This window comes from Giraffa tippelskirchi, chromosome 13 (genome assembly GCF_054371585.1).
Source record: "Giraffa tippelskirchi isolate mGirTip1 chromosome 13, T2T-mGirTip1v1.2.pri, whole genome shotgun sequence".
Lineage (NCBI taxonomy): Eukaryota > Metazoa > Chordata > Mammalia > Artiodactyla > Giraffidae > Giraffa > Giraffa tippelskirchi.
The window spans coordinates 73014847-73039126 of NC_137287.1; the positions used below are offsets into that span (position 1 = coordinate 73014847).

Below are 24280 nucleotides of genomic sequence, written 5' to 3' on the forward strand. Positions count from 1 at the left end.
ACACTGCTGCTGCTGCTGCTGCTGCTAAGTCACTTCAGTCGTGTCCGACTCTGTGCGACCCCATAGACGGCAGCCCACCAGGCTCCCCAATCCCTGGGATTCTCCAGGCAAGAATACCAGAGTGGGTTGCCATTTCCTTCTCCAATGCACAAAAGTGAAAAGTGAAAGTGAAGTCGCTCAGTCATGTCCTACCAGGCTCCTCCATCCATGGGATTTTCCAGGCAAGAGTACTGGAGTGGGGTGCCGTTGCCTTCTCAGTATATATATACACTACCACGTGTAAAATAGACAGCTAGTGGGAAGCACAAGGAGCTTACAGCACAAGGAGCTCAGCTTGGTGCTGTGTGATGACCTAGAGGGGTGGGATGTGGCATGGGGGTGGGAGGGAGGCTCAGAGGGAGGGCCTATATGTATACATATAGCTGATTCACTTCGTTGAACAGCAGAAATAAACACAACATTGTAAAGCAATTATACCCCAAAACAAGAGCTGGCTCAGCTTAGAGACAGGTCTTTTCTACCTTCTCACTCCTGGAACCAGGAGTTCCAGCAGCCAGCCTGGACTGTGGGTTAAGAAAAGAACCCACCACTAGGAAATGAAGCAGAAAGTTAACAGCTGAGGTCGCTAATAACATCGTGGAATTATGCCGTATTTACGCTGAACTAGCTACATCTGGACCTCATTTATGTGAGAGAATCAACTCTTGTGCCTTTGTTGTTGTTTGTTTTATTGTTATTATTACATTTAGCTCTCTCTATCAAAAACCTTAGTGGGTTTGGCAGAAGGAAACAGATCAATCAAACTCAGGACCCGTGACTTAGGCCCCTGCCACTCAAAGTGTTGTCCCTAGTAGAGCAGCCTGGGCATCACTCAGGGGCTTGTTAGAAATGCAGAGTCCCAGGTCCCACCCAGTCCTGCTGAGTCAGAATCCACATTTGAACAAGATCCTCGGGTGACCTGTGGGCTTCCCTTGTGTCTCAGCTGGTAAAGAATTGCCTGCAATATGGGAGACCTGAATTCAACCCCTGGGTTGGGGAGATCCCCTGGAGAAGGGAAAGGCTACTCACTCCAATATTCTGGCCTAGAGAATTCCATGGACTGTATAGTCCATGGGGTCACAAAGAGTCGGACACCGCTGAGCGACTTTCACTTTCACTTTCTGAGTGACCTGTATACATACCTGGAGAAGTTTGAGGGGCACTGCCTGAGAGTAAATGCCCTTCGAAATACCAGACTAAACATCATGGGTTTGAATGACCTACTGCACAGTGCTCTTATTACCTAGATTTATATCCTAAAAAAGTGAGACAGATATATGACCCGATTTTAAGATCAGATTATCTTCAAATGACTAGTTTCTCAAAAGGTTCAAAATGCACTAAAGAAAAACAAACATGAAGGTTGTAAAAAGCCTAAAATTAGGCTTTTATAATTAATAATAAAGTAGGGTGCTTTACACATAATGATAAAAATCCAGAAACAGTAACCCTTTTGGCTATTTATCACACCAAAGCTTTTTTATTCTCATTTTTAAATTACTAGCCTCTAATCCCTGACAAGTTCAGTTGTATCCTAACTGCCTAGATGAAAACACTTTTACCTGTGCAGCATTTAAAAGTGTAAATTATATTTTAATGTATTCTTACAGTCAAAATTTTCACTCCACTCCGCAAAAGAACTCCTAGTAAGTACATGCAATTCATTTTTTAATTTTTATTTTATTGAAGTTTAGTTGATTTACAGTGTTGTGTGAATTTCTTCTGTACAGCAAAGTGACTCAGTTGTACACACATATATATATATATATTCTTTTTCATATTATTTTCCATTATGGTTTGTCACAAGATAATGAATATAGTTTCTTGTGCTATACAGTAGGACCTTGTTTATCCATTCTATATACAATAGTTTGCATCTGATAATCCCAAACTCCTATTCCTTCCTTCACCAATCTCCTTCCCCTTGGCAACCTACAAGTCTGTCCTCTATGTCTATGAGTCTATTTCTGTTTTTTGGATAAGTTCATTTGTGTCATATTTTAGAGTCCATGTATAAGCAATATCATATGGCCTTTGTCTTTCTCTTTCTGACTTACATTACTGAGTATCATAATCTCTAGGTCCATCCATGTTGCTGTACCTGGCATTATTTCTTTCTTTTTTATGGCTAATAATGATAACCACTAGTTTGTTCTTTGTATCTGTGAGTCTGTTCCTTTTTTGTTATATTCACTAGCTGTTTTTTTAATTTCTTAGGTTACACATGTAAGTGACAGCATACAGTATTTGTCTTTCTCTGACATTTTCACTGAGCATAATACCCATGTGGTTACTAATGGCAAAAAATGTCATTCTTTTTTAGGGCTGAATAGCATTCCATTGTATATACGTACCAGATCTTCTTTATTCATTCATCTGTCAGTTGACATTTAAGTTGTTTGCACGTCTTGGCTTTTGCAAGTAGTGCTACTATGAACACACATGTATCTTTTCAAATTATAGTTTTGTCTGGATATATGCCCAGGAGTGGGATTGCTGGATCATTTGGCAACTTTAAGCAAATGCAATTCCTAAACAAATAAGATGTTTTGAATCAATTGACTTTAGTTAATTTTCAAGTAATTTTTCTACAGCAGTATTTTGGGTGTAATTTACATGCAATAAAATGCCCAGATCTTAATTATACTGCTGGATGAACTGGACAATCATATTCACCCATGTAACCATCACCCTGATCAAAATATAGGACATATCCATACCCCAGAACATTCCCTCTAAGTGCCATGCAGTCGTCTCCCTCTTTCACCTGCCCCACAGAGCCAGCCACATCTACAATGGGTGCCATATTCTTATGAGACCAGAAAATGGAACCAAAGATGATTTTACAATTCAAATCTGATAAAACAGCACTAAGACCCATAAAGCTCCATGTTGCCTGCAGCTGGTCTTAATAAGCTTCTATCCTCTATCAAAAGCTTGTCTAGAGACTTTCTGGGTGGTCCAGTAATTAAGAATCCATGTTCCAATGGAGGGGATGAGGGGCCGATCCCTGGTCACGGAACTAAGATCCCACATGCCTCTGGGCAACTAAGCCTGCATGCTACAACTAGAGAGCCTGCACACCTCAATGAAGTCCCAGCACAGCCAAAATAAATAAGCTTGTCTAATATGTGATAGGAAAGGCAAACGACCTTGAGCTTGGTTCAATTAACAGTGTGAGTGTAGATGTGTGTGTGTGTGTGTGTGTGTGTGTGTGTGTGTGTGTGTGTGTGTGTGTGTGTGTGTGTGTGTGTGTGTGTGTGTGTGTGTGTGCGCGCGTTCAGTTGCTCAGTCATGTTCAACTCTTTGTGACCCCATGGACTATAGCCCTCCAGGCTCCTCTGTCCATGGGGTTCTCCAAGCAAGAATACTGTCCATGGGATTCTCCAGGCAAGAATACTAGAGTGGTTTGCCATCTCCTACTTCAGGGGATCTTCCCAACCCAAGGATCAAACCTGTGTCTCCTGTATTGGCAGGTGGACTCTTCATCACTAAGTCACCTGGGAAGCCCCAGAAGGTAAAGTGATTTACGGTTACATACAAAGTTTACTTTTTAAAAAACTTCTGATTTCACTAGGTCATCATTTGAGTTGAAGTTGGGAATTAGGTAAGCTAAACATCTTTTCTTTTGTCTTAATCCAACATTGTTTTATTGGAATATAGTTGCTTTGCAATGTTGTGTTAGTTTCAGGTATTACAGCAAAGTGAATTAGTTATACACATACATACATCCACTTTTTAAAAAATTCTTTTCCCATATAACCCATTATAGAGTAATTGAGTAGAGTTCCCTGTGCTACACAGCACGTTCTTCTTAGTTACCTATTTTATACATAGGAGCCTGTATCAATCCTAATCTCCCAATTTAGCCTTTCCCCCTCCCCCTGCCCTCAGTAACCATAAGACTTTTCTATATCTGTGACTCTGTTTTGTAGATAAGTTCATTTGTGCCCCTTTTTTATATTCCACATATAAGCAAGATATAAATATCATATAATATTGCTTATATGTGGAATATAAAAAAAAAGGGGGCCTGGAGAATTTCAGAACTGTATATATAGTCCATGGGATTACCAAGAGTTGGACACGACTGAGAGACTTTCACTTTCACTTTTCACTATATGATATTTGCCTTTCTCTAATCCAACATATTTAATTAAAAATGAGTATACAGATAGCTTCTGAGCATTCTCTTCCTACTTAGAATCAATTTACTCCACTGATTTTTCAGTGGTTCACTTTTCCCAGTTTAAGGAGATAGGCAATGATAATTCACATACAAGAAAATTATGAAAAAGGCACTTGTAGGTTTTGGTACACTGCAGATTTAAGAAACCACTAATACTAACAGTTCTACTTATAAACCCAGGTAACCAATTCTGAAGTGTCATATCCAAGCAAAAAGTCTGAGACCACACGTATTGAAATTCCTGGTTCCTCTCAACCAATGCATCCATATCCTAGAGAGGCATTTTGTCTCTAATGATAGCCAATGGTGCGCTGGCTTCCAGGAGTCAGAGTTCTGTTTGGGGTTGTGTCGCTGCATACTTGGGTGCCAGTTCTTTGATGAGATTCACGTAGTCGGTTTTTTCTGCACAGGCCCTGCACTCTTCTCCCCAGCCATGCAGTATCTGCTTCAGCTCTGCTACTCTCATCTTGGACAGGTCCACTGATGCCAAGTCCAGTTTCTTTTCTTCATGACAAAAAGGAAAGGCATACATGTTAAAAAAAAAAAAAACAACTAAGAAAAGCAAATGGTGTTATTTATCTTGGTACTGTATACCCTGTGATCCAAAGTGGGGAAGAGTTCCAAGGTCTATGGAAACCAAGACATACCTAAGAAAAATGTATCATATACAAAGCTATTAGGATAACTCATGATCTATCAGATTTCCTCTCCATGGAATCATACTTGCTGCAAAACAGGGACCTATGCAGTGTTCGTAAAACAAATAGCACCACATCCTAATTGCTACTTTTAAGGCAAAAAGAAGGGAATCAAGAGGGTGGTGCCTTGGGATGGCCTTGTGTGTGTGGCCAACTGAAAGCCGTGGATTGTAATTTACTAGGAAGTTATGGTTCACTTTTTCTTTTTCTTTTAGTCTTTTTTTTTAATGTGGACCATTTTTAAAGTCATTATTGAATTTGTTAAAATATTGCTTGTTTCATGTTTGGTTTTTTTGGCTGTGAGGCATGTGGGATCTTAGCTCCTCAACCAAGGATTGAACTTGTATCCCCTGCATTGGAAAGTGAAATCTTAACCACTAGGGTGCCAGGGAAATCCCATGGTTCAGTTTTTATAGAAAGATATGTCTGCAGTAGAATGTATGAGCATATATTTTAAAAAGCACTAATACAAATTAGTTTTTAAATACAAATTTAAAGAATTTAAATACAATTTTAAAATATAAATTTAAAGAATATAAATACAATATAAAGAATTTAAGCTAGTTTTTAAATACAAATTTAAAGAAACCCAAACACATGAATAAAATTAGAAGCATTCTCACCAATCCTTAGCTATTTTGGATCTCAGCTTAAACTCACCTGATTGCCCCCTCCCCTATGGAGATTACCAAGACACAGAGTTGATTTACAGTCCTTTGGGGTGTACCAGCTTCTCTAATGCTGGTGCTTCTGTACCAGCCAATCTGGTTCCTAACATTCTTGCCAATAGTATCTGTCACCAGCATCTAACTCCTCTAGCAAGACTATTGTTTCCCTATTTACAGATTATCTTCAGAGGATGTCAAGAACTCAGCTACTTCTCTGTTGCCAAGCCCAAAAATAGAAAAAAAAAAGTTAAGCTCATCCATACTATACTCAGGACTATGATTTCTGTATCAGAAAGGGGCAGTTTTTCTCTTTCAAAGGAAAGTGTCCTCCCCACCTCCCCAGCCACTAGGTGCGTGCTTGCTCACAGCTACAGCACTTCAGTTGACTTATTCAACTATTAGTTCTGGGACTTCTCCGGCTATCCAGTGGTTGAGACTACACACTTCCACTGCAAGGGGTGTCGATTTGATCCTGGGTTGGGGAACTAAGATCCCACATGCTGCATGGTGTGCCTAAAATATTTTTTAAAAATTAGTGGCATCCTAGGACTTTTTCAGTTTGACATCTTTTGAAGCATTTCTTTTTGACCCCTACATAAACGAACATGGCATTTAAAAGTGTTTTAATAACCTAGCATAGCTGTCAAGTGACTTATCAAAATTTTCCAGTAAGTATATCCTAATTTAAAAGTTGAATTTTAGACTTAGGAATAAACTTAATCAAGGAGGTCAAAGATCTGTACACAGAAAATGACAAGACTTTGGTGGAAAGAAATTGAAGAAGACACAAACAAATGGAAAGAGATCCCATATTTATGGTTTGGAGGAATTCAAAATATCCATACTCGACTTCCCTGGTGGTACAATGGATAAGTATACACCTGCCAATGCAGGGGACACAGTTTCAATCCAGGAAGATTCCACATGCCATGGAGCAGCTGAGCCTGTGGGCCACAACTATTCAGCCTATGCTCTAGAGCACAACAAGTGCAACTACCAAGCCTGTGCACTGCAGTTACTGAAGTCTGCATGCCTAGAGCCTGTGTTCTGCAACAGGAGGAGTTGAGTATTTGAGTATGGCGTGCTTAATCGTGTCTGACTCTTTGTGATCCCATAGACTAGCCCACCAGGCTCCTCTGTCCACGGGATTTGCCAGGCAAGAATACTGGAGTGGGTTGCCATTTCTTACTCCAGGAGATCTTCCCCACCCAGGGATCGAACCCACGTCTCCCGGGTCTCCTTCATTGGCAGTCGGATTCTTTACCACTCCGCCACCCAGGAAGCCCTCTGCAACAAGAGAAGCCACCGCAATGGGAAGCCTGCACACTACAACTAGAGAAAAGCCCAAGTAAAGCAACAAGACCCACAGCACAGCCAAAAATAAATAACATGAAGTTTTTTTCTTTTTTATTGTCTATACTATCCAAAGCAATCTATAGAACCAATGTAATCCCTACTAAAATGCCAGTGGCACTTTTGCAGAGATAGGGGGAAAAAAAGTCCTAAAATCTGTATGGAATCACAAAGGACCCCAAATAGTCAAAGCAGTCCTGAGGAAGAACAAAATGGTGAAGACAGTTAATAATGCTGTATTGTATATTTGAAAGTTGCTAAGAGAGTAGAGCTTAAATATTCTCATCACAAAAAAGGAAGAGTAATTAGATGATATAATGGAGCTGTTTGCTCACCATCACAATTGGTAATTACATGATTATGATGGAGATATTAGCTAACATGGTAATCATATTACAATATATGTTTATCAAATCAACATATTTTATACCTTAAACTTATACACTTTTATATGTCAATTATATCTCAGTAAAGCTGGAAATAAATAAATCAAAGTTGTTTATAAAGCCTTTTTTATTTGGAGGGTCACTACACTCTGTGCTCCAGAGAATTCTTACATTTGTGTGTGTGTGTGTGTATGTGTGTGTATTTTGAATTTAAACTTTTTATTTTAATTGGAGTGTAGCCAATTAACAATATTGTGATAGTGTCAGGTGCACAGGAAAGGGACTCAGCCATACATATACATGTATTCATTCTTCCCCAAATTTCCCTCCCATCCAGGCTGCCACATGACGTTGAGCATAGTTCCCTGTGCTCTACAGTGGGTCCCTGTTGGTTATCCATTTTAAATATAGCAGTGTGTAAATCTCAATCCCAAACTCCCTAACTATATTTTTCTGCACCCTTCCCCCACTGGTAACCATAAATTTGAGACTCTTAACAATTTTTAATAATGATTCCCAGTCTTTTAAAAAAAACAGAGAAAGCAGAAACATCCTCTCAGGTTAGAAACCAAATAACACCTTCCTGACTGAAAACATATTCCAAATCTACACTTACCTTGTTTGTTAATGTCATGGCTGATATGACAGAATACCTTTAAGAGTAGAAGCTTTTATAGCCCAAATTTTAGTATTCCACAGCTCAAAGGCCCTTGTTCAATATCAACTTTTTCACCAAAAAGAAGCTGGGAAAAATTTAGAACTAGTGGTCTATTCAAGATAAATGGTTGAAGGAGAAAATTACTTTCTTTTAGGTGCTGGTAGTTTATTCAGGTTATTCTGGAGAACTTATCATTTGATATCAATTTAAAAAGAAAATTCTTTATGGCACCTTAAAGCTACAGGGGAAAGGTTGATACCAAAAGCAAATCCAGTCCATGGCTCCCCAGGGGCCTCTAGTGGCCAGCATTGCTGAAACATTAGTTAAGTATTCATTTCTTCTCAATAATATCTGATGAATTTTTCTTTTATTCAAGGAGCCCAGTAAGATACTTTGCTCATAGCAGAAATTATTCAAAAGAAATGTGCTAAATGAAAGAATCAGTACAGTTTTGTCCCTTTGGGGACTGTTTTTTCTATGGACTCAGTGATTCCTCTTTCTACTTCATTACTTGAAAGCTAGTCCATCATCACCACCCTGGAAGTTAGGGCTTGCCCTTGGCCAGTAGAGAAACAGGTTGTCTTTGATATCTTCCAGACATTAAACCTTTTTAAAGCCAGATGTGTAGCTATGGCGCACAGGCATATTACACAGCTATGTTGGAAAATAAGAATAAAGTATTAATGATTCAGAGTTGGGTGCTAATTACTTAGGTAGTTTAAAATACTACACCACATATGTAACATGAAACAATGACATAAATAAAAGAAATAGACTTCTCCTGGTGGAACTGCAGGGGTTAAAAGATAGGCTAAAGGCGGAATTCCCCAGCCTTCTATAAGTCCTATCCATCTACCCCAAAGGCTGGCCCAGATACAAATTATCTGTATAAGAATAGATATATGTATGTAAAATTTATAAGGCCAAGGATAACGTTTTAAATAGGACATCTTCCTTTTCTGGCTGTTTATTTTTGGCACCCTTGGTAAGTCTATTTCATCAGGCAAAATCTGATTTGATGTGATTAACCTATTTCCTAAAAGTTAAACCTGGCAGTAATAGACCTAGGAAGAATGTTAGAGCCCCATTTAAAACTTCAGGGTCCTTACATTACCTTTGAGTAGATGCACCTTTGGTCTTAATAGGTTACCAAGAGCTAATTCACCACGAATAGCTGCTCCCTTGATTTTTTTTTTTATTGGCCATACCACATGGCATATGGGATATTAGTTTCCTGATCAGGGATTCAACCCATGCCCCCTGCATTGAAAGGGCAGAGTTTCAACCACTGGACTGCCAGGGAAGCCCCTCCCTTGATATTTTGAACTTTTCCTTGACATATGTAGTTGAAAATGTCTTGGTGATTTAAGAGTTTAAATTTTGCCATTTGGGTGGGCAGTTTCACCTAATGCTGATTGTGCCAGAATTCATTTTTCTTTCCTGAAAGAAGCTCAGACAACACTGGACACCATCCAGTAGCCCAGCATCCTATTAGCAAGTGTAGAATTCCTTTTCTTCTAATGCTGACTGTTTAGAAACCTGGCCCCATGTTTAGGGAATTGGCAATACATTGGACATTTGGGGGAAAAACATTAAACTCCATTATACCATATTTCAGCTCACAGATCTGACTGTCCACCTTCTTCAGCTTCTCACATATCTTCGCTGCAGGCATGTGCACGCTCATCGGGCGAGTGACCTCACTTAGGATCTTAGTAGCAGCATCTTTTGTTGCTCCTAGATAGTAGCACTGAGGAGAACAAAGAGAATTTAGGGTCCCAGACGCTGGGAAAAGCAAGCAGTACAATTTCAAGAAGTGAGAAAGAGGTTAACCTAGTTTTCACTGCCCAGACCTTAAATTTAACCCCTACTCACTAAGACATGAGAAAACAATGACTCCATTCCCATGATCAGCCTAATTAGAAGTGCCCTGAAATTCACATTAAACTTAAAGACTAATGATAAGAGATAACAGTTGCTAAATGTTTTGTCTGTGTCAGATGCTGCTCTCAGGGCTTTAAAGGTATTCATATATTTAATTCTCACAACAAGCCTGTGACATTAGTACTAGAACTTTCCCTATTTCACACCCAAGCCAACTGGAGGTCACCCAAACAGCAAGTAGAAGAGACTGAATTAATTCAAAAATCTAGCCTTCTGGCTCTGGGGTCCATGCCCTGTTCCATCATGTTGCACTGCCTTTCAAGCTACCTGAAAAGCATTTTACATTTAAGAATATAAAACTTAAAGGTGCAGACAAATGCTGAGATTTTTATAGTGTTTCATTGGTGAGCAGTTAACAAGGCGAATTTAACTGACAAATTTAATACGACAATTTTAGGCAAAGCAAATTGGCCCAAGATTGTCTTTAGTGCTATAAAGACAGTATATTGGAACAAGTCATTTGTGTTTACCCAGGATACACCATTTCAAGATAATAAAAATACTTCATTAATTATGCATAAATAATGATGTAAAAATATTTTGATAGGTTTCACTAATTGTCTTGATTAGAAATGTAAACTCTACCCACACTTAACTCAGACAGTAAATAAATTCTCATTAGGAATTCAATTGTATAGTAAATAATTTCATTTAAGAAATCATGGAATTGGTTGCCTATGTTTTTTCCAAAAAGCCAAATGAAACCAGACATTTCCTAGGTGAAAATACATTGGCTCCATTTTCCTGAAAGATCAATTTTTGCTGGCCTTCTACAGGGAATGTGCTTGGGGCAAGCATCCAAACAGAAGAACATTAAACTCAAGATAAGAAATGAAACAGTTAGCAGTTTTCTCCAAGCACTGTGGGGAAATGAAAGATGAAAATTTACCATACCAGGCGGTTTTCTTTTCCTTTGACATCCAAGCAAAAGTTGATCAATTCTTTTTCTATGTTGTCCAGAGAAAAGTTGACTCCTCTGGCTATCAAGGAGTTGTAGAATCGATTCAAGAATTCTTGACATACTATAAGGAACAAAAAAATTATGTATTTGTGTATTTATGTACAATATCACCACTACCACACCTATGTACATGTCCCTCCCACAAATAAAAAAGTATGATTTAATGCATTGTGACAACAAATCCATATTATAAGTAAGAATGGTTTGGGGTCTGTACCTATTAGCTTAGTATTGGGCCTTGAATAACGTAAGCTTATTGAATCAATCCAGTCTGTGAAACCAAGTTCTACTCTCAAATATGAGAATTTCCCACCTAATATGAGAATGTCACTAACCCTATAGGAACATATAGCCAAATTTTAAATTTTAAAATTTCCTGAGTAACCAGGTACAAGACTATATTTGAAGTATGAAAATTTATAGAACAGGTTTTTTTTTTTAGTAAAATGAACTTTTCATTGCTACCAGATATTTCATTATTAAAGTTAAGTGGAAAGTTGTTGGCTAGTTTTTACCTAGGTCTGCAATTTCTTTAACAATTTTTTACAAGAAATGTGTTAAGAGTCAATCTTCAGTTTATAGTTTCCTAAGTTTAAAAATAATATTATTTAAGCACGTCTCAGCATCTCTAAATAAACACTTTAATTTTTCCATTAAAAAAAAAGGAACATATAGCCAGCTTCCTCTGGGACATGATGCTAGGGACAGCTTTGGTAAAGCACAGAGAAGAACCAGATTATGTGTCTTTAATGAAGCTCCTTGGTAGTCTGCATCTGTGTCTTTGGTCCAGTTTGAACCCCTATCTAAACAACCATATTCAGTCCCAGGGTCCGAAGTCAGTGAAGAGATGACAATCAGAAGAGGCACAGGCAATAAGAACAACCCTAGTTACTGGCTGTTGGCACCATTCTATACTTTATGTGAATGAACTCATTGCAGTTTCAGATCAGAGCTCTGATGTAGATACATTTCTACCCCTGTTTTACAGATGAAGAGGCTGAGTCAGAGAGAGGCCAGTGAACTTGCCCAGTAAATGGTCGAGGCAATTTGATCCCAGGAGGTCTCACTCTGGTCCACAGCCTCATCCACTAGGTTACTCTGCAACAGGAGGAGCTGCTTTCCCATGTTGCTGGCTCAAAGGGGCAGGTGTGTGGTCCAAGCAAGCTGAGAAGGAGATGGAGACCAGAGCTTATGTCGGAACAAAGCGGCCCTAATTTTAGAAAGAGAATTTTAGGGGAATATCATAAGGAAGAGCAGCAAATTCTATGATTGTTATTTAGTCACTTAGTCATGTCCAACTCTTTGCAACCCTATGAACTGTAGTCCACCAGGCTCCTCTTTCCATGGGATTTTCCAGGCAAGAATACTGGAGTGGGTTGCCATTTCCTTCTCTAAGGTATCTTCGCGACCCAGCGATCAAACCCGTGTCTCCTGCGTCTCTTGCATTGCAGGCAGATGCTCTACTGCTGAGCCACCAGGGCTCATTAAAAATTCCAAAAGGTTTTGTCAAATCAGATTTGACGAACTGATCCAAAAATACATATGAAAAAACAAGAGCAAATGAAAGTCAAGAAATTTCTGAAGAAGGAATTTGGGGAGTAGATCTTACTGATATCAAGACAATTCTAAAGCTATATCATTTAAAATATGGTGGTACTGGCGCAGAAAGAAAGCCGCTGGAACAAAAGTGAAACTAGAAACAAATCCAGAAATCTAGAGGAGCTTGGTATAGGATGGAAACAATGTTAAAAATCAGTGGGGGAAAAATGCACAAGTCAATAAATGATACTCCCACCATATATGATGGGAAAAGATCCACTTAGATCCCTATCGGGAACTACACAAATGTGAATCCCAGGAGAATAAAGACATAAGAGAAAAGCCACAAAATAAGTTTTAGAGGAAAGCATCTTCTTCATGGCATCAGGATAAGGAAGAATTTCTTAAAGAAGATACCAAACCAGAGACCGTACATTTAATTACATCAAAATTAACTGCTTTTGTAACTGCAAAATAAATCATAAGCAAATGGTAAGACAAGCCACAAACTGGAGGAAGGTATTTACAACTTATATAACTGACAAAGGATTAATATTCCAAAGACATTTTTGCTGTGGTCATACCCTTAGGTCGTCATTACCAGTTACTATAACTTTTCTGTATTCTCAGTGGAAACACTCCGTTGTCTAATCTTCACTTTCTGTCTTCCCAGCTCACATCCTCTAACATCCCAGCACCAACGATTCTCTGACTCCGCCAGGTCACATTGATTCTGCTCCCTCTCCACCACACTTCCTCACCCAGCTTAGATTCTGTGGTTCAACATTATAATCACTCCTTTTCACACAAATTCAACTCCCTTGTATCTCTCTCCTTTGTTGGACTCACCCAGCAAAATCTTAACGCTGGTTGAAACCTCTTTCCACCCACTTGACACCTACACTCACTTAACATGGCTGGAGGATACTGCACCACCAGGCTCATTGGTCTCGCTGTTAATTCGTGACTGCTGATTTCAATGAGCCACCAGTGCTGCCAATAATCCCACTGCGTGGACCTCACCCACACTCTATCCCGCTCCCAAAAGGACGACTACACAGCAGCTCTCTAGCAAGCCTTGCCTAACACCTCCACCCCATCGTCATGGTTGATCCTGCTTCCCATTTCTGTGAGGAGCAAAAAAAAAAGCAACAAAAGAGAACTCTCATTTGCCTCTGTCACCACCTCTACTACACTTGTACCAGCAGAGTCTACTTTAATTCTATGAATGAAGTGTAACAACTCTTCCACCTGCTAAGTAGATCCTATCAGCTCCCTGCTCCTGCACCTCTGACCTCTCTCTTTCCTGTATTGTTCCCATGAACATGCTGTTAATTCTCACATCCTAAAAGCAACAAAATCTCTCTCAACACCCCTCCCCAACACCAAACACCATCCCATTTCTCCACTCCTCTTTAAGAAAATAACTCTAAAATAAATTTTATACTTGTTTCCAAGTCGCTCCTATTTTCAGTTTTAAATATTTATTATAGGTTTTTCTGTAGAAGAGAAAGATTTAATTCTTTTGCCCAAACCCATCTCCTGTAAAAAGTGTTTGGTTGGATATTTTTATGTATCCTTACAATCTTTGTAAGGACAGGGAAGCCTGCCATGCTGCAGTTCATGGGTTTGCAAAGAGTCAGACCACAACTTAGCAATTGAACAACAGCAACAATCTTTGTCTTCTAACTTGAGTATTTACAACTTAGTACTTTAAAAATATAATAATGCCACCTGCAGGAAAAGAGCTACAACTTTTTTTTTAAGATAATGATAAAGTTTAAAATCAGGTTAATGAAATTATTAAACTATCCATAAACTAGGAACATTGTTTTCAGCAGTTCCATCCACACCTAGAACTGAATTTGGTCCCACATTATCTGCTCCATTTGATTCTGGATGGAAAAAAAGACACCAGATTAGTCTTGCTGGTGCCAGGACCAGGGGGAATTGCTACCTAAGAATAAGATACATGTTATAATGTGTTGAGACTTTAAGAATAACCAGAAGTTCTTGAATATATGTAGGCTAAACTTTGTCATTCCAATTTTATTTTTACTATTGTCTTAAATAAATTAGTTCCCAACTCCATACTCAGAGGCAGTTTAGTAGTGATTCATTGCTTGGGCTCTGAAGCCAAGCTTTCTGGGTCCAAATCCTGGCTTTACTATTTAACATTTATTAGATGTGACTTCAGGCCTTTCAACGTTGAACCATCTGACAATCTAATTGCCATTCCTTTGAAGTTTTATCAGTATTCTTTTTCTGTGCTTAAGATTTTCCTTTTGTGTTTTTCAGTTTCCTTCTGATGTGGTTAGATGTGGAATTATTTTTATTTATACTGTTTGGAATATGCTGGACTTCAAAATCTGTGGATGGGTGATTTTCATCAGTTTGGAAAAATGAGTTATCATCTCTTTTGCTCCATCCATACCTCTCTCTTCTCCTTCTGGAAGTCCAATTAACATACGTGGGAATTTTTCTCTTGATCCACATTGTACCTTTATCTCTGTTTTGTATTTTTATTCTTGGAATCACTCAGTGATTGCTTCTTGACAATTTCTTCAGTCTTCAACTCTCTAATTCTTTTTCTCAGCTCTGTCTAATCCACTATTAATCCCACTTATTTCTTATTTATTTATTTATTTTATTTGTTTGGCTGTGCTGGATCTTCGTTGCTGTGTGTGGGTGTTCTCTAGTTTCAGTGCATGGGCTTCTCATTGCAGTGGTTTCTCTTATTGCAGAGCCTGGGCTCTAGGTACACAGGCCTCAGTCGTTGCACTCGTGGGCCTGGTAGTTGTGGCACGTGGGCTCAGTTGCTCTGAGGCATGTAGAATCTTTCCAAACTGGGGATCAAACCCATGTCCTCTGCTTTGGCAGGTGGACTCTCCAACACTGAACCACCAGGGAAGTCCTAATCCTACTAATTTCTATTTGTGCATGCTTATTTGGTTCTTTTCCACATGTTGGAATATTTTTAATAGTCTCCTGCCCTTTATTCATATTTTCAATCCCTTCATTTCTTAAATATAATAAACATATTTTATATTCTGTGCCTGATAATTCTAATCCCTGAAGCCTTTCCAGGTATGCTGCCTCTGTCTCTTGTCTCAACTGGCTGCCACTTAGGATGCTCTTCTTCCCATGTGTTTGTGATTTTTCTAATTGTGAGTTTTCTTTCTGAGAACTTTGTTGGAATTATTAGAATTTTGTGGGACTGGGCTGAAGGTAGATTCCTACCAGTGAGATTAACATTTGCTCATACCTACTTGAAATCCCTTTAAACTAAATTCTCAGTTTGAGATGTTTTGGATCACCCAGGTTGGCTGTGTACATTTGGACTTCAATGCAAATGTGTGGTAGCTTGTGAGTATGAGTGATTAAGAGGTATTTTTTGTTTTCCCTTTTATTCAGTAAAAAAAGTCAAGTACTACAATTCCCTTTAGTCTCTAGAGGTGGTGGTAGAGTTGCGGTTATTTCCAGGTCACCTTTTGTAATGAAGGTCTAGCTCTCCAGGGTTCACACTAATTGGAGGAGGATCCAGTTATTATGTGCCTAACTTGAGAAGGTTCTGGGCTATATCTTTATCCTTCTTTTTTATTTTATTCATTCTTTTTATTTTATAGCCATGAAAAATCTAAGTTCCGATAGCCTGGGTGGCAAATACTCTCAAGAAAAATCCCAGCCTCAGGCGCCCCTTTACCTCTTTTGGTTCCCATTTTCACATTGTTTTTGGCCTCTGAGTATGCCTTCCTGGGCTTCCCTGGTGGCTTAGTGGTAAAGAACTCACCTGTCAACGCAGGAGACATAGGTTCCATACCCAGGTCGGGAAGATCTCCTAGAGAAGGACATGGCAATCCACTCCAGTATTCTTGCCTGGGAAATACCATGGTCAGAGGAGCCTAGCAGGCTACAGTCCCTGGGGTTGCAAAACAGTCAGACATGACTTAGCAACTAAACAACAAACAACAAGGCCTTCCTAACTTACACCTCATATTTTTCATTTTATCCAGTGTTTTTAGTTGTTTTCAGCTGGAAGACCAGAAATGTCCATTTTTAGAACATGATTTTTATGCTATTTAATAAGAACAGAACACTAAATATAATAGCCATGTCGTGGTTTTAACAAACATTTATTGAGCAATTAGTAAGTGCCTGACAGTATTCTATAGGCTGTTGGAAAAACAAAGTTCTTACTCTCAAGGATTACATTCTAGTGAATAAATAAAAGTATCTTGTGTCTATGAAGGAACATCAACTTGGTGAGGAGGATAGAGGGTGACAGGGTCATAGTATTATTCTAAATGGGGTGGTCAGGGAAGGTCTCTCAGATAAAATTGTGTTTGAGCAGAAAACCTAAGGAAATGGGAAAACAGATTAAGTGGCCTGCTGGGGAGAAATTCTCCAGGCAGAGGGAAGAATAGGGCAGGCGTGTCCTTGGCAGCACCAGGAACAGTCAGGGAGCCAATATGGGGGAAGTAGAGTGATGAAGAGGGAGGGTAGTAGAAAATGAGGTCAAATAAACAGCCAGCATGCCAGGTCACCTAGGGCCTTAGGGCCATGGTAGGGACTCTGGGTCCTGCCCTGAGAAGGGATGCCATTAAAGGTTTTGAGAAGAGTGCAGTGGTCTGACATGACTTTTAAATTATGTCTCTGGAGGTTCTTCAGAGAATAGCCTGCAGGGGGTCAAGAAGGAAAGGAGGCAGAACATTTTGGATGTTCTTAAAATAGCTGCCTATCTTGGACCAGGGTGGGAGCCTTGGAGGTGATGAGATGCTGGATGTATTTTGAAGGCAAAGCCAAAAGATTTACTAATGGATTGGATGTGGCATGTGAGAGTCACAGAGGTGTGGGCAGAGACAGAAGTCAAGAATGACCTCAAGGATTTTGGCCTGAGATACTGTAAGAGTGGAGTTTGCCATTTGCTAACCTGGGAAGCTCAGCAGGAATTCAGTCTTTTTTTTTTAATGTATTTTTATTTATTTGACTGCATCAGGTCTTAGTTGCAGCATGTGGGATCTAGTTCCCAACCAGGGATCAAACCTAGGCCCCCTGCACTGGGAACACAGAGTCTTAGCCACTGGACCCACCAGGGAAGTCCCAGGAATTCAGTCTAGACATACTTCAGTGAAGTTTGAGATACTTGTAGACAACTGTGACAACTAATTTTAGGCATCCACTTGGAGAGTGTTTTTGAATGAGTTTAACATTTAGATCCATGAACTCTAGGTAAACGGCTTGCCCTCCATGATGTGGATAAGCCTCTTCCAATCAGCTGAAGGCCTGAATAGAACAAAAATGATTGGCCTTCCCAAACATGAGGGATTTCTCCAGCAGACTGCCTTATGCACCATCAACTCTCCTGGGCCCCCAGCCTGTTGGCCCATAATACAGACTTTAGACATCTCAGTCTCCTAGTCAGGAGAGCCATTCCTTATAATAAATCTATCTGTATGTATGTATGTATCTTCTTGGTCTGTTTCTCTAGAGAATGCTAATACACTATTTGACACTGCAAACAGTAAGGAGCAGCTAGGTATGTACGTCTGGAGTTATATGATTATATTCTTTGCAGCCAAAGATGGAGGAGTTCTATACAGTCAGCAAAAACAAGACTGGGAGCTGACTGTGGCTCAGATCATGAACTCCTTATTGCCAAATTCAGACTTAAATTGAAGAAAGCAGGGAAAACCACTAGACCATTCAGGTATGATCGAAATCAAATCCCTTACAACTGTACAGTAGAAGTGACAAATAGATTCAAGGGATTAGATTTGATAGAGTGCCTGAAGAACTATGAACGGAGGTTCATGACATTGTACAGGAGGCAGTGATCAAGACTATCCCAAAGAAAAAGAAATGCAGAAAGGCAAAATGGTTTTCTGAAAAGGCAAAGTGAAGTAAAGTTGCTCAGTCGTGTCCGACTCTTTTCGACCCCATGAACTACAGCCTACCAGGCTTCTCCTTCCATGAGATTTTCCAGGCAAGAGTACTGGAGTGGGTTGCCATTTCCTTCTCCAGGGGATCTTCCCAACCCAGGGATCCAACCTGGGTTTCCCACATTGCAGGCAGACGCTTTACCCTCTGAGCCAAAAAAGGCAAAAAGACCTTACAAATAGCTATGAAAAGAAGAGAAGCAAAAGGCAAAGGAGAAAAGGAAAGATATACCCATTTGAATGCAGAGTTCCAAAGAATAGCAAGGAGAGATAAGAAAGCCTTCCTCAGTGATCAATGCAAAGAAATAGAGGAAAACAATAGAATGGGAAAGACTAGATATCTCTTCAAGAAAATTAGAGATACCAAGGGAACATTTCATGCAAAGATGGGCACAATAAAAGACAGAAAAGGATCATCAAGAAAACAAGAGAGTTCCAGAAAAACATCTACTTCTGCTTTATCGACTATGCCAAAGCCTTTGACTGTGTGGATCACAACAAACTCTGGAAAATTCTTAAAGAGATGGGAATACCAGACCACCTGAACTGCCTCCTGAGAAATCTGTAGGCAGGTCAAGAAGCAACAGTTAGAACTGGACATGGAAAAACAGACTGGTTCCAAATTGAGAAAGGAGTACGTCATGGCTATATATTGTCACCCTGTTTATTTAACTTATATGCTGAGTACATCACGAGAAATGCTTGACTGGATGAAGCACAAGCTGGAATCAAGATTGCTGGGAGAAATATCAATAACCTCAGATATGCAGATGACACCACCCTTATGGCAGAAAGCAAAAAAGAACTAAAGAGCCTCTTGATGAAAGTGAAAGAGGAGAGTGATAAAGTTCGCTTAAAGTTCAACATTCAGAAAACTAAGATCATGGCATCTGGCCCCATTACTTCACGGCAAATAGATGGGCAAACAGTGGAAACAGTGACAGAGTTTATTTTCCTGGGCTCCAAAATCACTGCAGATGGTGACTGAAGCCATGAAATTAAAAGATGCTTGCTCCTTGGAAGAAAAGTTAGGACCAACCTAGACAGCATATTAAAAAGTAGAGACATTACTTTGCCAACAAAGGTCTGTCTAGTCAAAGCTATGGTTTTTCCAGTGGTCATGTATGGCAGTGAGAGTTGGACTATAAAGAAAGCTGAGCGCCGAAGAATTGATGCTTTTGAACTGTGGTGTTGGAGAAGACTCTTGAGAGTCCCTTGGACAGCAAGGAGCTCCAACCAGTCAATCCTAAAGGAAATCAGTCCTGAATATTCATTGGAAGGACTAATGCTGAAACTGAAACTGAAACTCCAATACTTTGGCTACCTGATGCAAAGAACTGAGTCATTGGAAAAGACCCTGATGCTGGGAAAGATTGAAGGCGGCAGGAGAAAGGGACAACAGAGGATGAGATGGTTGGATGGCATCACCGACTCGATGGACATGAGTTTGAGTAAACTCTGGGAGTTGGTGATGGATAGGGAGGCCTGGAGTGCTGCAGTCCATGGGGTCGCAAAGAGTTGGACACAACTGAGCAACTGCACTGAACAATAAAATGGTCTTGAAGGATGAGACCACAGGATAGGGAGAGATCCCAGGTCTCAGTGTGATGTAACTCCATTGTGTAGGAGTTGAAAAGATGTAAAGAACCGGAAGACTAAAATAAGAAGCCAATAAGGTAGGATGAGGACAAAGAATGAGTGTGTCCCAGGAGATAGTGAAGAAAGTGTTAAAAGGGAGGGACTAACTGATCAGTTGTGTTGAATGCTACTGATAGAATGTGGAAAACATGCATTTTGCTAGTTTAATTATCAAATAGACTGAGTATGCAAAGGAGATACCTGCTGTAGTGATCAATGCAGAAACCATCTTTAAAGCTTCCTGGTGACCTCTGATTCTTCCTGCAAAAGAAACTCTGTGTTCTGATGCCTCAAAGCACCTTCTCTATTCTCAAATACACCTTCAGATGATATCCACACTTCAACTGTTGCTCTGTCAATGTATTACCTAGATGATGGAAGTTGGGAATTCTAACTTGCACTTTGAATGATATACTTTTGACTCACTAAAAGCTATATAACCTGTTATTGAAGCACTATTTAAAATGTGTTCAACAGAATTGAACTAAGCACCGTGGTAGCTGCTGGAGATGATGTGGGAAGAGAAACATTCTTGACTGTCAAGGAAGGCACACATGGAGGAGGCCAAAATGATTTCTCAACACTATGAGACATGTACTAGATGCAAAAGGGAGGCACCTCCCTGGACGAAGTTGGAAGATCAGTAAAAGATACTACGTATGTGAATTACATGATCACCACACTAGAGGAAGGATGCAATGGTGGCAGCTGAAAATGGTGAAGGTTGGTATCAAGGCACTGGAGCTGGGCAGAAGAAAGGAGCAGAGTCAGTCAGAAGGTAGAATCAGTAGCCCCAGTGTTTGATGGGTTTAGGGGATCACGGAGAGAAGTCTAGTCTAGTGTACTAGTTATATACTGGTGTCATAGCATAACAGACTTGGGAGACTGAGGAGAGGAGACAATAACTTTGGTTTGTGACTCTGTTGAGTTTGAAGTAGAAGACATCTAAGTAGAGGTGCTCAGTTGTCAATTGGATGCAAGGTCTGGGACTCCAGAAAGGAGATGGGGTAGGTATAAACATCTGGGATTAATCAGACTGTGGGTAGGTCAATTCCCATTGCACAGAAGAGTGTGTAGACTGAGAAGAGAGGAGGGCTGAGGGCAGAATTCTGGAAAATTCTAATACTGAAGCCATGGCTAGAGAATTAGAAACTTACAAAGATACTGTCAAGCAAATGCACACAGAGACAGGAAGCAACAGCAGGGGGAAAGCAGTATCACAGCCGTGAAGAAAAGAAATTTTAAGGACTTCCCTGGCAATCCAGTGGTTAAGACTCTACTATTCCACTGCAGGGATGCAGGTTCCATCCCTGGTAGAGGAAATAACATCCACATGCTACCTGGCATGGCCAAAAGAGAGACAAGAAATTTTCTGAAAAAGTCAGTGGTGTCCCATGCCAAAGAGAAGTCACAGTAAGAATGGAAATGTATTCCTTGGGCTTACATGAAGAGAGTAATATCACTACAAATCAACTAACAAATTAGTTTAAGGATTCTTGCATATATTTAACCAGATAACCATACTCCTTTTACTTATGCTGTAAGGTTTTATTTATTAAAATTAATCCCATAAGTGAATATATAATTATTTCAAAGTAAAAAAAAATTTTTAAAGTTCCATAATACTATCCTTTAAATGAGATTCAGAAATATTTACTTTTTTTTTTCAGTAAGCTTCACGTGACCTAAAACAATCAGAAACTTAAATATTCTCAGGACTCAAGCAGATAAAATGAATGGGTAAATCAATCCAAGTCTAGGAAAAACAAAAACCTAGAGAACATGAGTCCTTTCTGAAAAGAGCAGCCACAGCCAATTCCTACTATATGGACAGATGGGCTAATCTTGACTGGTAACCCAGTTTCAAGATAAGTCAGAAATCTGAATTTTTTTAATATGACATCTCCCAATTTCAAAATACAGCCAACTAATTTTGATCTTTTGTCAGTTTTTTTATTGATAAAAGAAATCAGTGGTGTCCCATGCCACAGAGTAGTCATGATAAGAATGGAAATTTGCCCTACGTTATGTATAGTATAGCATTTTAATCTTATACATCATGGAAGTTAATTGGCTAATGATAAAGACTCATAAGCAGAAACAGACCCAGATCTAGACTTTTTCATTTTGTTCTAAAACCAGTATTTCCTTCGCTATGATTCTACAGTGTTAACAAAAGGGAACACACACCCAGGTTAGTCAGACATGCCAGTTAATAATCACAATATGCTGTAATAAATTCAAGTTAGAAGCTTCAGATTTAATTAATCCATATGCTCTGGCTCTTCCTCAATGTTTTTAAGTAGAAACTCCAGAAACTAAACTGCTGGTGATTAATCCAATCAATTGTTTTTGCCTTATAAGTTCTGCTTTATATGTGTAGGACCTAGTTAAGTTATACGGGACCTTTAAACAAAATTACGATATTTAGCTGAGTAACTACCTGTATCTAAAGTTTGATAATAACATCATGTAGGTATTTTAAATTTCGGGAGAAAAGCTTAATTATTGCAGGGCTGATAGAAAACTGGACTCCAATTGTGATGACTTTTATTCACTTATATGGTACAGCCTGTAGTTACCCATTCATTCAACATGTATTGTGAAGCTACTGTTTCCTGTTATGTGAGAATAGATTTTCAGGCTTAGGGATGAGTGAAGGATATACATCTAAGGTAATTATTTCAATGAATTAAACACGACGTTAAGTGCTCCAGTAGTCCAGGAGGAAGGAGCAGAAAGTGAAAGTCGCTCAGCCGTCTCCGATTCTTTGCGACCCCGTGGACTATAGTCCATGGAATTCTCCTGGCCAGAATACTGGAGTGGGTAGCCTTTCCCTTCTCCAGGGGATCTTCCCAACCCAGGGATCGAACCCAGGTCTCCTGCATTGCATTGCGGGCGGATTCTTTACCAGCTAGGCCACAAGGAAAACCCAGAGAGGGAGGAGCTAGCACAGCTAATTATCTTCTTTGATCTCATTAACAGCTCTCTGAGATAGGTATTATCACATTTATTTTTCAAGAACCAGTTACAGTGCCAGTTGGAGCCAGAGGCTGAGTGGGACGTAGACCCACATATTCTAGCTCCAAGTCCACAGAGGAGATTCTGTGAACAGAAAAGGAATCATTCTTCTGTATTCCTCCTCTTTCTAACGAGTTAAAGTACTCCTTTGTAAGGCACCTTTCCCCTGTGAAGTCCTAACAAATGTTAGTTCTGTCCTCTGATTTAAGCCTGCTGCTCCTAAGTCGCTTCAGTCGTGTCGGACTCTGTTCGACCCCATAGACGGCAGCCCACCAGGCTTCCCCGTCCCTGGGATTCTCCAGGCAAGAACACTGGAGTGGGTTGCCATTTCCTTCTCCATTTCACCTCAATTACAGTTTGTCACGTTTTGTCTTTTGGGGAGTTACAGACTAATTTGAACTTGAAAGACTTCTGTGCAAATACAAGTGTTGCCGGTTAGGGCAGCACGTGCCTCTGCAGCTAGACGTGTGTGCACAAAATCGAGTCCAAATCCAAACGCACCAGCTTTGACTGCGGCGGTTTAATAGAGCACGACCAAGAACGCAGTCTGAAGGTGTCACTGGGCCCAGCTCGAACTTTTGCCTAGGCTTGGACGAAGGCGATCAGAAACCAAGGCCAGGGCCCGCATTCCTGAGTGCAATGTTATTTATAGCCAAGGCTGGGAGACGCCAAAGCTAACAACAGCTGCGCTGTGACCTGGTGCCGCCGCCATGCAAGCAGGTCTTACACCGCTCACCTTCACAGTCGGCGCCCGGGATCCCCCCGGCCTCCTGGCCCTGCGCCCGCCCCGGGCTAGAGACCCAAAGTCCGGCGCAAAAGGCCACCATTGCGGCTGCGCCGCCGCACCACATGCTGAGCCAGCAGTTTCAAACTCCTCGCCACCTGCGAAAAGAACAGCCGCGGGGGTATCGCCCGCAGGACGAAGCAGCGCGGCGCGTGGGATGCAATAAATCTATCCAGAGTTGCTAGAACAAATGACGCAACTCAACCGTGAGTTTCCATTGGCTCTCAAGAAAAGGGTATGGAAGGGGGGTGGGACGAAGGACAAGTTTCGTTTCCCCTCCCCGACCTGCGCGTGCGCATTATCGCTCACGCCGTGCTGCCCCAGCGGGGCGGGGAGAGACTCACTATAGCTAATCGCCGACTGCGCAACAGAAAAGGCGGGACCTTCACGCTGATTGGCGGCGACGCGGGCGGCCTCGGCGAGGGCCAGGGCGCAGTGGGTGGGCGGGAACGTGAAGTCTCCGCGG

The 24280-nt window shown here is 40.4% G+C and overlaps 1 protein-coding gene and 1 long non-coding RNA gene across 2 annotated transcripts in view; one reads left to right on the plus strand and one right to left on the minus strand.

The window, feature by feature from the left end:
* Nucleotides 1–21594, plus strand: part of LOC145531370 (uncharacterized) — a 105825-nt gene extending 84231 nt beyond the window's left edge. The window contains exon 5 of the long non-coding RNA XR_014072380.1: nt 20487–21594. This is a non-coding gene — a long non-coding RNA (uncharacterized LOC145531370). The remainder of the gene's footprint in view (nt 1–20486) is intronic.
* On the minus strand, nt 1700–23956 carry CDNF (cerebral dopamine neurotrophic factor). The gene is made up of 4 exons (XM_081553586.1): nt 23767–23956; nt 10830–10957; nt 9600–9741; nt 1700–4732 (listed from the first exon to the last, which is right to left on the minus strand). Exons 1-4 carry the CDS (start codon nt 23879–23881, stop codon nt 4554–4556), a joined length of 564 nt encoding a protein of 187 aa, XP_081409712.1. The 5' UTR covers nt 23882–23956; the 3' UTR covers nt 1700–4553.
* Between the last annotated feature and the right edge of the window lie 324 nt (nt 23957–24280).

Coding starts and splice junctions, on each gene's coding strand:
- CDNF (XM_081553586.1), bottom strand. CDS start 23,881: ATGTGGTGCGGCGGCGCAGCCGCAATGGTGGCCTTTTGCGCCGGACTT. Junction 10,958..23,766: donor CCCGGGCGCCGACTGTGAAG/GTGAGCGGTGTA, acceptor TGTTCCTTATAG/TATGTCAAGAATTCTTGAAT. Junction 4,733..9,599: donor GATCTGTGAGCTGAAATATG/GTATAATGGAGT, acceptor TTTGTCATGAAG/AAAAGAAACTGGACTTGGCA.